At 37.1% G+C, this 14,764-nt stretch overlaps 2 protein-coding genes across 2 annotated transcripts in view; both read right to left on the bottom strand.

The window, feature by feature from the left end:
- Positions 1–14,764, bottom strand: part of SPIN3 (spindlin family member 3) — a 32,228-nt gene that overhangs the window by 17,117 nt on the left and 347 nt on the right. The window contains 1 exon segment of the mRNA XM_034649025.1: positions 282–601. Coding sequence (XP_034504916.1) covers positions 282–601 — 320 coding nt within the window.
- NBDY (negative regulator of P-body association) overlaps positions 14,138–14,764 on the bottom strand; it is a 39,166-nt gene continuing 38,539 nt past the window's right edge. Inside the window, exon 3 of the transcript XR_004622339.1 lies at positions 14,138–14,556. The gene's annotated coding sequence lies outside the window, so the exon portion shown is untranslated. The remainder of the gene's footprint in view (positions 14,557–14,764) is intronic.

Raw genomic sequence — 14,764 nt, 5'->3', positions numbered from 1 at the left:
GAGGTATCAGGAAACACCACCACCACCACCACCACCACCACACATACACCATAACAGGGAATGCAGAACAAGAGAAAGAGAAAGAAACCCCCCAATGGGGACCCAAGCTGACCACCAAATAAATAGGCGGGGCCAAAGGACCATGAAGCAGGAGGCTAGACACCCTGCAGGCAGTACCCCTTCCTTTTGCCCTACCCCATTTTTCTTGGCCCCTGCTCTTGGGAGAAGTAGAGGGCAAAGGACACAGGAACCGGGCTCTGTGACTGTGCCTGAGGGTTTACATCAATAGGACCTCTCCTGGACAAGCTGGGGGCCACCCTGCTGGCTTGCAAGTCACTTTTGCGCTCCCTCCCAAGGCCTGGTGCTACCGGCCGGCGGCGGTCACCACCACCTTGGGCTGACCCGACAAAGCGGCCAGAAATGGCTGGCCCGACCCGCAGCCACAGGGCTACATCCAGGAGGCTCCCCGAACTCACACAAGCACCGACTCTGGGCAGGCAGCCCTTGCTCTCACGCGGGGGCCTTGGTAAGGCCACCAAACATCTCGGAGTCACGGGGCCACACAGGGCCACTGACTCTCCTCCAGTGTGGGAGGCCCAATCTATCTGGGTAAATGGGCCAGGCTCCAGGTTCACAGCCCTTGCTTGGGCAGGCCTTTATAGATGTCTTTTGTATCCATACATAAGGATCATTTGTTTCTTTTCATTTCTCAAAGTTTATATTTATATATTTTTTCTTACTTTTAGTTGCTGCGTTATTTATGAGAAATACTTTTTTGATGTTGGGGTTTCAATGTGTGTTTGTAATGGAATTTTTGATTCTTGTTTGGAAGGTTAATTGATTTTTTCGTTTGAGCACTTTGGGTATAGAGGTCATGTGTTTATGTGTTCAGTGAGTATTTCCTAGTGGTTTATCATTGTCTTTTCTATTGAAAACACTGTTTTCTTCTGTAGGAAGCATTAGGTTTAGAGTAATCTTATGTCACGTAACTTTTTTGGTTTTCTTATCCCATCTTATCTGTTGGTTTCCATAGCTACAGTTAGAAAAATTGATAAAGTATCATGGATTTTTCTCATATCGTTAAAATACCACTTTTGTGTTATGTAGCAGTGTGAGTACGTTTAAAATGCAAATGATATCTGTGTCTCAAATTATATTTTTTCTCCAATTTCTTTGTTCTATTTTTCATAATAGTTAGTTTCTGCAAAGAACTCACATGTCAATGGATAGATAGTGCGAAAACGTATATGTATATGAGAATATTATGAAACTTTCTGAAAGAACAATCTATCAATTTCAATAAAAGGATAATTTTGGAGTATAAATTTTTTATTGAAATATGCCACACAGGAAAAGGCAAATACTGCACAATTTCCTTTATAAGTAATTTCAACAAGTCATACAGAATAGAGCATGGAATGGTGATTATTAGATGCTTGCAGTTTCGGAAACAGCAAGATGTTCACTGGCTCCAAGTTTGTTTTTTTTTTAATAAGTTGTGTATAGTCTAGAGGTCTAGTAGGGTGTACAACTCTAGTAGAGTCACAACTCTAGTTACTAGTAGTTAAATAGTTAAATGAAAACTTACGTAATTAATATATTTTAGAACCTTCTTAAACAGTTTATATGATTCTCAGTAAATGAAAAAAATAAAAAATGTTAATATGTGAAGTGATGGTTGTGTTAACTGGCATGTTTGTAATAATCATTTCACAACATATATAAATGTCACACTGTACACTTTAAATATATGTTATTTTTGTCCAAGTAAGGAAAAAATTTGGAATAATAATAATGAATGGAACATGAAATACAAATTTCATATGGACACCCAAGACAAATGTTTACAATTTTTAGCAAATTATATCCAATATTTCATCATCGTTATATTATACTACCCATGTGTGAGAAAGCCATCCATAACAAAAATTGCTATTATTTATATTGAAGTATTAGTTAAATAGTGGTCACTGAGAAAATTTCTAAGTTATTTTTACCTTCCTAGCACCTGCTCTTTTCTAAAGGCATTCTAATCCTTTTATTTTTAAATTTTAATAGCTGTATTTTCCTTTTTCTATTAATCTGTTGTTTTCCTTCATGCAGCCTGTTGATGTGTTGTTGGTTTCCATGTCAGTATGTGGTTATTTTTTGACATATTTTAACACATCAAAAAAAAAAAAGACAGCAAAAATTTGTTTCTCATAGTTATGGGGGCTGGCTAGAAGTCCAACATGAAGGTTCTGGCAGGTTTGAGTTTTTAGAGGCCTAATCCTGGGCTTGCAGATGGATGATTGGTGATTTGCTATGTCCTTAGATGGCCTTTTCTCTGTGTATGCACACCCCTGTTGACTGTTTAAAAATTTCACTTTTTAAAAATTCTTCATTTATTTTCCTTTATTTTTTATTTTATTTTAAAAAATATTTAATTAACTTATTTGACATAGAGAGAGCACAAGTAGCAGAGCAGTAGGCAGAGGGTGAGGTAGAAGCAGGCTCTCTGCTGAGCAGAGAGCTGGACGCAGGGCTTGATCCCAGGACCCTGGGATCATGACCTGAGCCGAAGGCAGACGCTTAACTGACTGAGCCACGTGGGCACCCCTATTTTCCTTTATTAAAACATAGCTGACACACATTATATTAGATTCAAGTGCACAACAGGTATTCAACAATTGTATAATTACATAATGCTAACCATGATAAATGTAGTTACCAACTGTCAATAAGCAATGTTATTACAATACTATTGACTATAGTTAGTATGCTGTACTTTTTTTATCGCTGTAAGTTATTTATATTACAACTGCAATTCTGTACCTTTTAATCACCTACAGCTATTGTGTTCATCTGCCAATCCCCTTTGAAAACTATCAGTTTGTTCTATGCATTTATGTGTCTGTATCTGCTTTTTTTTGTCCATTTGTTTTTTTACATTCCACATTAAGTGAAATCATATGACATTTGTCTATCTTAATTACTGTACTACCCATAATACCCTATACGTCCATCCATGTTTTTTCAAATGGCAAGATGCCATTCTTTTTATGGCTTAGTAATATTTCTTGTATATATGTACACCCCGTCTTTATAATTCATCTATTGGTCGTGTAGCCCAGGTTGCTCATATAACTTAGCTATCATACATGACACTGTGATGAACATAGGAATGCATATGTCTTTTCAAATCAGTATTATTGTTTTATTTGAACCAACAACCTGTACTGAAATTACCAGATAATATGGTGTTTCTATTTTTAATTTTTAAAGGATCTTACATATTGTTTTCCACAGTGGTTGAATCAATTTACATTCCAACTGGGGCGTCTGGGTGGTTCAGTTGGTTAAGCGACAACTTTCAGCTCAGGTCATGATCCTGGAGTCCTGGGATCAAGTCCCCCATTGGGCTCCCTGCTCAGCAGGGAGTCGTCTTCTCCCTCTGACTCTACCCCCTCTCATGCTCACTCTTTCTCTCAAATAAATAAATAAAATCTTTAAAAAATTTACATTCCAACTAAGAGTGCATGAAGGTTCCCCTTTTTCCACATCCTCACCAACATCAGTTATTTCTTTTCTTTTTGATTCTAGTTTTTCTGATGGTTGTGAGGTGATTTCTCATCTTGGCTCTGATTTGCAAGTCCCGGATGATGATCTGTGTGTTCAGCAACTTTTCATGTTTCATGTGACTGCTGGCCATCTGTATGTCTTCTTTAGAAAAATGTCTATTTAATCCTTTGCCCATTAAAAAAAATCTGGTTGGTTTTTAGTGTTGAGTTATAGACATTCTTTATATATTTTTGATATTAATTTCTTATCAGATAATATCATTTACAAATATCTTCTCCCATTCAATAGATTCGCATTTTGTTTTGTTCATAATTTTCTTTGCTATTTTGCTTCTTATTTTGGTGTAGTCCCAACAGTTTACATTTTCTTTTGTTTCCCTTCCCAGGGGATACACGTCAATAAATATTTTGCCAAGGCTGATGTCATATTACTGCCTGTTTTCTTTGAAGATATTTATGGTTTCAGTTCTCACATGTTGGTTGTTAATCCATTTTGTGTTTAATTTTATATATGGCATCCAGTTTCATTACTATGCACGTAGCTGTGCAGTTTTCCCAATAGCATTTGTTGTAGAGACTGTCACTTCCACATTGTATATTGGTGCCTCTATTAACATAGATTAATGTATATGAGTGATTTTATTGCTGGATTCCCTATCACTGAAACTCTAGAGTGCTTTTTTTTTTAAGATTTTATTTATTTATTCGACAGAGATAGAGACAACCAGTGAGAGAGGGAACACAAACAGGGGGAGTGGGAGAGGAAGAAGCAGGCTTCCAGCAGAGGAGCCTGATGTGGGGCTCGATCCCATAACGCCGGGATCACGCCCTGAGCCGAAGGCAGACGCTTAACCGCTGTGCCACCCAGGCGCCCCTAGACTGCTTTGAATAGTATAAACATTTTAACAATTTTAATTCTTTCAATCCATGAACATTGGGTAGCATTCCATTTATTTGTGTTGTCTTCAATTTTTTTCATCAGTATCTTAGTTTTTAGAGTATAGGTTTTTTACTTCCGCGGGTAAATTTATTCCTAGGAATATTTTTCTTCTTGGTGCAATTGTAAATGGGATTATTTCTTAATTTGTCTTTCTGCTAGCTCTGCATTATTAATGTCTAAAAGCACAATAGGGGCACCTGGGTGGCTTAGTCAGTTAAGCATCTTACTCTTGATTTTGGCTCAGGTCATGGTCTCGGGGTCATGGGATTGAGCCCCACGTCGGGCTCCACCCTCAGGAAGGAGTCTGCTTTAAGATTCTCTCCTCTCCCCCATCCACACCCCCCAATAAATAAATCTTTAAAAATACAATAGATTATAGTATATTAATTTTATATTCTGCAAATTCACTGTTCTTATTTATTGGTTTTAAAACTTTTCTGAAGAAGTCATTAGGGTTTTCATTATATAGTGTCAAGTCTTCTGCAAATAGTGACAGTTTGACTTCTTACTTACCAATCTGGATGCCTTTTGTTTCTTATTGTTGTCACTTTATTTTTTATTATTTTTTCATCATGGTAAGTGTACTCTTTAATACCCATCACCTATTTCACCCATCCTCCCACACAAACATATCACACTTTTTGTTTTGTTTCAAATTTTTATTTAAATTCCAATTAGTTAACATGGAGTTTAATATTAGTTACAGGTGTAGAATTTATTGATTCATCACTTACAACATCTGGTGATCATCACAAGTGTCCTCAATACCCAACATCCATTTAACCCATTCCTTGCCCAACTCCCCTCCAGCAACCCTCACTTTGTTCTCTTGAGTTAAGTGCCTATTTATGGTTTGTCTCTCTCTTTTATTCCCCATTGTCATTTGTTTCATTTCTTAAATTCCACAAATGAGTGAAATCATATGGTATTTGTCTTTCTCTGACTGACTCATTCGGCTTAGCAATGTATTGTCTAGCTCTATCCATGTCCTTACAAATGGAAAATTTCATTTTTTATGGCTGAATAATATTCCATCATATATACATACACCATTTCTTCTTTATCTATTCTTCGACTGATGGACACCTGGGCAGCTTCCATATCTTGGCTATTGGAAATAATGCTGCTATAAACACAGGGATGCATATATCCCTTTGAATTAGTAGAATGTATTAATTGTATAAATCCCCAGTAGTTAGCCCACTGGTTCACAAGGTAGTTCTATTTTTAACTTTTTGAGAAATCTCAACACTGCTTTCCAAAGTGTCTGTACCACCAACAGTGCATGAGTGTTCCCTTTTCTACACATCCTTGCTAAAATCTGCTGTTTCTTTTCTTGTTTCTAGCCATTCTGACAGGTATGAGGTGATATCTCATTGTGCTTTTAATTAAATTGTATTTCCCTGATGATAAGCAATGATCATCTTTTCATGTCTGTTGGCCATCTGGATGTCTTCTATGTGGAGAAATATCTGTTGATTTCTTCTGTCCATTTTTAATTGGATTATTTGGGGAGAGCTTGATGTTGAATAGTATCATCTCTTTATATGTTTTGGATATTGCCCCTTTATCAGATATGCCATTTGGAAATACCTTCCCCCATTCAATAGGCTGACTTTTAGTTTTGCTGGTTGATTCCTTCACTGTGCTTTTTATTTCCACATAGTCCCAATAGTTTGCTTCCTTTTTCTCCCTTGCCCTCAGAAGACATTTACAGGATGCTGCTATAACCAATGTCAGAGAAACTACTGTGTCCTCTTCTAGGATTGTTATGTTTTCAGGTCTCACATTTAGGTCCTCAATACATTTTGAGTTCATTTTGGTTTATGGTGTAAGAGAACGGCACAGTTTCATTATTTTACAAGCACCTATCCAGCATTGCCAACACCATTTGTTAGGGACTACCTTCTTCCCATTGCATATGCTTGCCTCCCTTATTGAAAATTAATCAACTGGGATGCCTGGGTGGCTGAATTGGTTAAGTATCTGCCTTTGGTCAGGTCATGATCCTGGGATCAAGCCCCATGTCAGGCTCCCTGCTCAGGAGGGAGTCTGCTTCTCCCTCTCCTCTGCCCTTCCCCCCCAATCCTGTGCTCGCTCTCTTTCAAATAAATAAATAAATAAAATCTTTTTTAAAAATTAAAAATAAAATATGAATTTTAATTGATCATGTAATTGTGGGTTTATTTCTGGGCTTTCTATTCTGTTCCATCGATCTATGTCTCTACTTTTGTGCCACTACCATACTGCTTTGATTTTACAGCTTTGTAATATAGCTTGGAATTTGGAATTGTGATATCTCTAGCTTATTTGGTTTTTTTTCTTTCTATTTCAAGTTTCCTTTGGTTATTCCAGTTCTTTTGTGGTTCCCTACAAATTTTAGGATTGTATGCTGTACTTCTGTGAAAAATGCTACTGGTGTTTTGATAAGGAGTGCATTAAATGTAGATTGCTTTGGTAGTATGGGCATTTTAACAATATTTTTTCTTCCAATCCCTAAGCATGGAATGTCTTTCCATTTCTTTGTGTCATGTTCAATTTCTTTCATTAGAGTTTTATTGTTTTCAGTGTACAGGTCTTTCTCCTCTTTAGATAATTATATTCTTAGGTATTTTATTATTTTTGTTGCAAGTGTAAATGATACTGTTTTCTTAATTTCTCTACCTGCTGCTTTATTATTCGTGTCTAGAAATGTAACAGATTTCTGCACAATGATTTTGTATCCTGAAACTTTACTGAATTCATTTATCAATTCTAGTAGTTTTGTGGTGGAGTCCTTAGGGTTATTTTATATAGAATATCATATCATCTGCAAATAGTGAAGGTGTTACTGTTTCTTTACCGATTTGGATACCTTTTATTTCTTTTTTGTTTTCTGTTGCTGTGGCTAAGATTTCCATTACTCTGTTGAATAAAAGTGTTAAGATTGGACATCCTTGTCTTTTTCCTTACCTTAAAGGAAAAGCTGTGAGTTTTTGACCCATTGAGTATGATGTTAGCTCTGTGTTTTTCATATATATCCCTGATTATGTTGAGGTATGTTCCCTCTAAATCTACTTTGTTGAGGTATTCATCATGAATGGACGTTGTACTTTCTCAAATGCTTTTTCTGCATCTCTTGAAATGACCATCATTTTTATCCTTACTCTTACTGATAGGATGTATAATGTTGATTGATTTGCAAATATTGAACCACCCTCCCAGAAATAAAACCCATGTGATGGTCTTGAATGATTTTTTGTAATGAATTGCTGGATTTGGTTTGCTAGTATTTTATTGAGAATTTATTGAGAATTGTTGCATTTATGTTCCTCAGGGATCTTGGCCACTAGTTTTCTTTTTTTTTGTGGTGTCTTCATCTGGTTTTGTTATCAGGGTAATTCTGGCCCCATAGAATGAATTTGGAAGTTTTCATTCCACTTCTAATTTTTGGAAAATTTTTCTAAGAATAGGTATCAACTCTCCCTTAAATGTTTGTTTGAATTTCACTGTGAAGCTGTTTGGTTGTGGAATTTTTTGATTACTCATTCAATTTCTTTAACGGTAATTGGTCTGTTTGTTTCTCCTTCAGTTTTGGTTGGTTATATTTTTGAAGGAATTTATGGATTTCATCCAAGCTGTCCAATTTGTTGGCATGTAATTTATATAATATTCTCTTACAATCTTTGGTATTTCTGTGATGTCAGTTGTTTTTCTCCTCTTTCACTGACAATTTTATTTGTATTTTCTCCCTCTCTCTTTTTTTTTTTTGATGAGTCTGGCTAATGGCTTATCAATTTTGTTGATCTTTTCAAGAACCAGCTCCTGGTTTCATTGATCTTTTAAAATTATTATTATTATTTACTTTCTTTATCACTTATTTCTGCTGCAATCTTATTATTTTCATCCTTCTCCTAGTTTAGGGTTTTGTTTGTTGTTCCTTTTCTAGCTCCTTTAGGTTAAGATTAAGTTGTTTAAACATTTTCCCTGCTTCTTGAGGTTGACCTGTATTTGCTAAAAACCTACCCCTTAGAATTGCTTGTCCTGCCTCCTAAAGACATAGGACAACTCTATTTTCATTTTCAATTCTCTCCATGTAATTTTTAATTTCATCTTTGATTTCCTGGTTTTCCCATTCATTGTTTAGTAGTATGTTATTTAACCTCCATGTGTTGCATTCTTTCCAGTGTTTTTCTTGTGGTTGATTCCTAGTTTAATAGCATTGTGGTCTGAAAAGATGCATGGTATAACCTCAATCTTTTTTCTTGAAACTTGCTTTGTGGTCTAATATGTGATCCAGTCTGAAGAATGTTCCATGTGCACTTGAAAAGAATGTATATTCCACTGTTTCAGGATAGGATGTTCTGAATACATTTCTTTTTTTTTTTTAAAGATTTTATTTATTTATTCGACAGAGAGAGAGACAGCCAGCGAGAGAGGGAACACAGGAAGGGGGAGTGGGAGAGGAAGAAGCAGGCTCGTAGCAGAGGAGCCTGATGTGGGGCTTGATCCCATAACGCCGGGATCACGCCCTGAGCCGAAGGCAGACGCTTAATCGCTGTGCCACCCAGGCGCCCCCTGAATACATTTCTTAAGTCCATCTGGTCCAGTGTGTCATTCAAAGCAACTGTTTCCATGTTGATTTTCTGTTGGGATGATCAGTTTATGTAAATGAAGTGTTAAAGTCCACTACGATTACTGTATATTACTATGAATTAGTTCCTTTATGTTTTCTATTAACCATTTTATGTGTTTTCCTTCTCCCACGTTTGCTGCATAAATCTTTACAATTGTTGTATGTTTTTTTGGATTGTCCCCTTTGTGACTATATAGCATCCTTCTTTGTCTATTCTTAAAATCTTTGTTTTAAAGTCTACTTCGTCCGATATGCCTTTGATACCCTGGCTTTCTTTTCACAACAATTTGCATGATTAACAGTTCTCCATCCCCTCACTTTCAATATGTGGGTGCATTTATGACTAAAAGGAGTCTCTTCTAAGCAACATGGATGTGGGTCATGTTTTTTATTCATTCCGATACCCTATGTCTTTTTATTGGATCATTTAGTCCACTTACATTCAGAGTGATTATTGAAAGATATGAATTTAGTGTCACTGTAAAGCTGGGTGTTTCTGGAGATTTTCTCTGTTCCTTTCTAATCTTTGTTGCTTTTGGTCTCTTCCCCCACTCTAAGAGTACCCTTAAATATTTCTTGCAGGGCTGGTTTAGTGGTTATGAACTCCTTTGGTTTTTCTTTGTCTGGAATACTCTTTAATTCTCCTTCTATGATGAATGACAGACTTGCTGTATAAAGGATTCTTGGCTGCATATTTTTCCCATTCAGCATGTTGAATATATCCTGCCATTCTCTTCTGGCCTGTTATGTTTCTGTGCACAGACCTGCTGCAAACTTGATCTGTCCTCCTTTGTAGGTTAAGGACTTTTTTTTCCCTTTCTGCTTTCAATAACCTTTTCTTCTCTGTTTGTCCTCTCAGTCCTCAGATCAATTTCGTGGGTGTTAAGAATGATTTGATATTTACCCAGCTGTGTTCAAGGGATGAGCGAAGCATAAGATCCTCCTACTATTCCACCATCTTAACCTAGATTTGGCAGTTTACATGTTTCTAGAAATTTATCGATTTCTTCCATATTGCCCAATTTCTTGGCAAATAGTTTTTCATAATAATCTCATAATTGTTTGTATTTCTGTGGTGTTGGTTGTTATTTCTCCTCTCTCATTTGGGATTTTATTTCTTTGGGTCCTTTCTCTTCCCTTTGAAGCATCTGGCTAGAGGTTATCACTTTTATTGACTTTTTCAAAGAACCATCTCTTGGTTTCTTTGCTCTATTCTACTGTTTATGTTTGTTTGTTTCTATATCACTTATGTCTGCTTTCATCTTTATTATTTCCTTTCCTCTGGCTTTAGGCTTCATTTGTTGTTCTTTTTCTAGCTCTTCATGTATAAATTTAGGCTGTTTACTTGACATTTTTCTTGCTTATTAAGATAAGGTATATTTCTATATACTTCCCTCTTAAGACTGCTTCTCCTGCATCCAAAAGTTTTTGGGCCATTGTCCAATGTTGTCATTTTTATTTCTTTTCATTTATTTTTTAATTTCCTCTTTTGGTTTCCTGATTGATTTGTTTCATTGTTTAGTAGCATGTTGTTTAACATCTGTGTATTTGTAGTCTTTTCAAATTTTTTCTTGTGGTTGACTTCAAGCTTCATAGCATTATGGTGAAAAAATATGCATGGTATGATCACCATCTATTTATACTTGCTGAGGCCTGATTTGTGACCTAGTATATGATATATCCTGGTGAATACCCCATGTGCACTCAAAAAGAATGTGTATTCTGCTGCTTTAGGATGAAATGTTCTGAATATATCTGTTAAGTCAAACTGGTCCACTGTGTCATTCAAAGCCATTGTTTCCTTGTTGATTTCCTGCATCAATCACCTTTTCATTGCTGTAAATGGGGTGTTAAAGTATCCTACTATTTTTGTATTATTATTAATTATTTCCTTTCTGTATGCTGTTAATTGATTTATATATTTGGGTGGTGACCCAAAGCCACTGTTTCCTTGTTGATTTCCTGCTTCAATCATCTGTTCATTGCTGTAAATGGGGTCTTAAAGTACCCTATTATTTTTGTATTATTATTATTTTTTAATTTTTTATTATGCTTTGTTAGTCACCGTACAGTATATCATTAGTTTTTGATGTAGTGTTCCATGATTCATTGTTTGTGTAAAACACCCAGTGCTCCTTGCAATACATACCCTCCGTAATACCCATCACTGGCCTATCCCATCCACCACCCCCCTCCCATCTGAAGCCCTCAGTTTCTTTCCCAGAGTCCATAGTCTCTCATGGTTCATTCCCCCTTCCGTTTACTTCCCCTTCATTCTTCCCTTCCTTCTCCTACCGATCTTCCTGCTTTTCTTATATTCCATAAATGAGTGAAGCCATATGATAATTGTCTTTCTCTGCTTGACTTATTTCACTTAGCATACTCTCCTCCATAATCTCCTCCATCCATGTTGCAGCAAATGTTGAGAAATTGTTCTTTCTGATGGCTGAGTAATATTCCATTGTATATATGGACCACATTCTTCTTTTTTTAAATTTTTTAAAAAATTTTTATTTATTTGAGAGAAAGAGCACAAGTGGGGGGAGTAGGGGCAGAAGGTAAGGGAAAAGCAGACTCCCCTGTTGGGCAGGGAGCCCAATGTGGGGCTCGGTCCCAGGACCCTAGGATCATGACCTGAGCTGAAGGCAGCTGCTTAACTGACTTGGACCACATCTTCTTAATCCAGTCATCTGTTGAAGGGCATCTTGGCTCCTTCCACGATTTAGCTATTGTGGACAATGCTGCTACGAACATTGGGGTGCATATGGCCCTTCTCTTCACTACGTCTGTATCTTTGGGGTAAATACCCAGTAGTGCAATTGCTGGGTCATAGGGTAGCTCTATTTTTAACTTTTTGAGAGACCTCCACACTGTTTTCCAAAGTGGCTGTACCAACTTGCATTTCCACCAAAAGTGTAAGAGGGTTCCTCTTTCTTTTTTTTTATAATAATTTTTTATTATGTTAGTCATGATACAGTATATCCTTAGCTTTTGATGTAGTGTTCCATGATTCATTATTTGTGTATAACATCCAGTGCACCATGAAATACGTGCCCTCCTTAATACCCATCACTGGCCTATCCCAGTCCCCACCCCCCTCCCCTCTGAAGCCCTCAGTTTGTTTCCCAGAGTCCGTAGTCTCTCATGGTTCATTCCCCCTTCTGTTTACCCCCCTTCATTCATCCCTTTCTTCTCCTACCAATCTCCCAGCAATTTCTTCTGTTCCATAAATGAGTGAAACTATATAACAATTGTCTTTCTCTGCTTGACTTATTCAGTTAGCATAATCTCCTCCAGCCCCATCCATGTTGCTGCAAATGTTGGGTAATTGCTCTTTCCGGTGGCTGAGTAATATTCTATTGTATATATGGACCACATCTTCTTAATCCAGTCATCTGTTGAAGGGCATCTCGGCTCCTTCCACAATTTCACTATTGTGGACAGTGCTGCTGTGAACATTGGGGTACATATGGCCCTTCTCTTCACTACGTCTGTATCTTTGGGGTAAATATTCAGTAGTGCAATTGCTGGATCATAGGGTAGCTCAATTTTTAACTTTTTAAGGGACCTCCATACGGTTTTCCAAAGTGGCTGTACCAACTTGCATTCCCACCAACAGTGTAAGAGGGTTCCCCTTTCTCCACATCCTCTCCAACATTTGTTGTTTCTTGCCTTGTCAATTTTTGCCATTCTGACTGGCGTAAGGTGGCATCTCAATGTGGTTTTGATTTGAATTTCCCTGATGGCTAATGATTTTGAACATTTTTTCATGTGTCTGTTAGCCATTTTTACGTCTTCATTGGAAAAATATCTGTTTATATCTTCTGCCCATTTTTTGATTTGATTATTTGTTTCTCGTGTATTGAGTTTGAGAAGTTCTTTGTAAATCTTGGATACCAGCCTTTTATTTGTAGTTTCATTTGCAAATATCTTCTCCCATTCTGCGGGATGCCTCTTTGTTTTGATGGCTGTTTCTGTTTGCTGTGCAGAAGCTTTTTATCTTGATGAATTCCCAAAAGTTCATTTTTGCTTTTGTTTTTCTTGCCTTTGGAGATGTGTCATGAAAGAAGTTGCTGTGGCCGATATTGATGAGGTTACAGCCTACGTTCTCCTCTATGATTTTGATGGATTCCTGTCCCACATCAAGGTCTTTCATCCATTTGGAGTTTATCTTTGTGTATGGTGTGAGAGAGTGGTCAAGTTTCTTTCTTTTGCATATAGCTGTCCAATTTTCCCAGCACCATTTATTGAAGAGACTGTCTTTTTTCCATTGGATGTATTTTTCGTGTTTTGTCAAAGATTGTTTGACCATAGAGTTGAGGGTCCATTTCTGGAGTCTCTATTCTTTTTTTTTTTCTTTTTAAAAAGATTTTATTTATTTGGGAGAGAGAAAATGTGCGTGCATGGCGGGGAGGGACAGAGAGAGAGGGAGAAGCAGACTCCCTGCTGAACAAGGAGCCCAATGCAGGGCTCCCTCCCAGGACCCTGGGATCATGACCTGAGCCAAACACAGATGCCTAATCAAATGAGTCACCCAGATCCCCCAGCATGGAGTCTCTATTCTGTTCCACTCGTCTATGTGTCTGTTTTTGTGCCAGTACCATGCTGTCTTTGTGATCACCGCTTTGTATTATAGCTTGAAATCCGGCAACATGATGCCCCCAGCTTTGTTTTTCCTTTTTAACATTTCCTTGGTGATTTGGGGTCTTTTCTGGTTCCACACAAACTTTAGGATTGTTTGTTCCAGTTCTTTGAAAAATGTCATTGGTATTTTGATCGGGATGGTGTTGAAAGTGTAGAGTGTTCTGGGTAACATAGACATGTTAACTATGTTTATTCTTCTGATCCATGAGCATAGAATGTTTTTGCATCTTTTTGTGTCTATTATTAATTATTTGCTTTATGTATGTTGTTAATTGATTTATATATTTGGGTGGTGACCAAAGTTGGTGTCATAAATATTTACAAATGTTAGATCTTCCTTTTGGATAGACCCCTTTATTATGATATAGTGCCCTTCTTCATCTCTTGTTACAGTCTTTGGTTCAAAACTAGTTTGTCTGATATACGTATGGGTACTCTGGCTTTCTTTTGACATCCATTATCAAGTCAAATATTTGTCCATCCCCTCACTTTCAATCTGCAGGATTCTTTACGTCTAAAACGTCTCTCTTCTAGGCAGCATATAGATGGGTCTTGGGTTTTTATCCATTTTGTCAACATAAGTGTTTTGATTGGAGTACTTAGTCCATTTACATTCAAAGTAATTATTGTTATTTATTGCCATTGTGGTACTTTTGTTGCTGTTTTATAGTTCTCTGATCTTTTCTTTAATAGCTCTTTCATTGTTTGTTGCCTTTCTTTAGTGATATACTTGGAGTCCATTTTCTTTCTTTCTTTTTTTTTAAAAAGATTTTATTTATTTATTTGACAGAGACAGCCTGCGAGAGAGGGAACACAAGCAGGGTGAGTGGGAGAGGAAGAAGCAGGCTCCTAGCGGAGGAGTCTGATGTGGGGCTCGATCCCAGAACGCTGGGATCACGCCCTGAGCCGAAGGCAGATGCTTAACGACTGCACCACCCAGGTGCCCCTGGAGTCCATTTTCTTAATTATTTTATGTCTATTACTGTTTTTTAATTTCTGGTTACC

Source organism: Ailuropoda melanoleuca, chromosome X, assembly GCF_002007445.2.
Source record: "Ailuropoda melanoleuca isolate Jingjing chromosome X, ASM200744v2, whole genome shotgun sequence".
NCBI lineage: Eukaryota > Metazoa > Chordata > Mammalia > Carnivora > Ursidae > Ailuropoda > Ailuropoda melanoleuca.
This window is presented reverse-complemented; position numbering and strand designations above follow the sequence as displayed.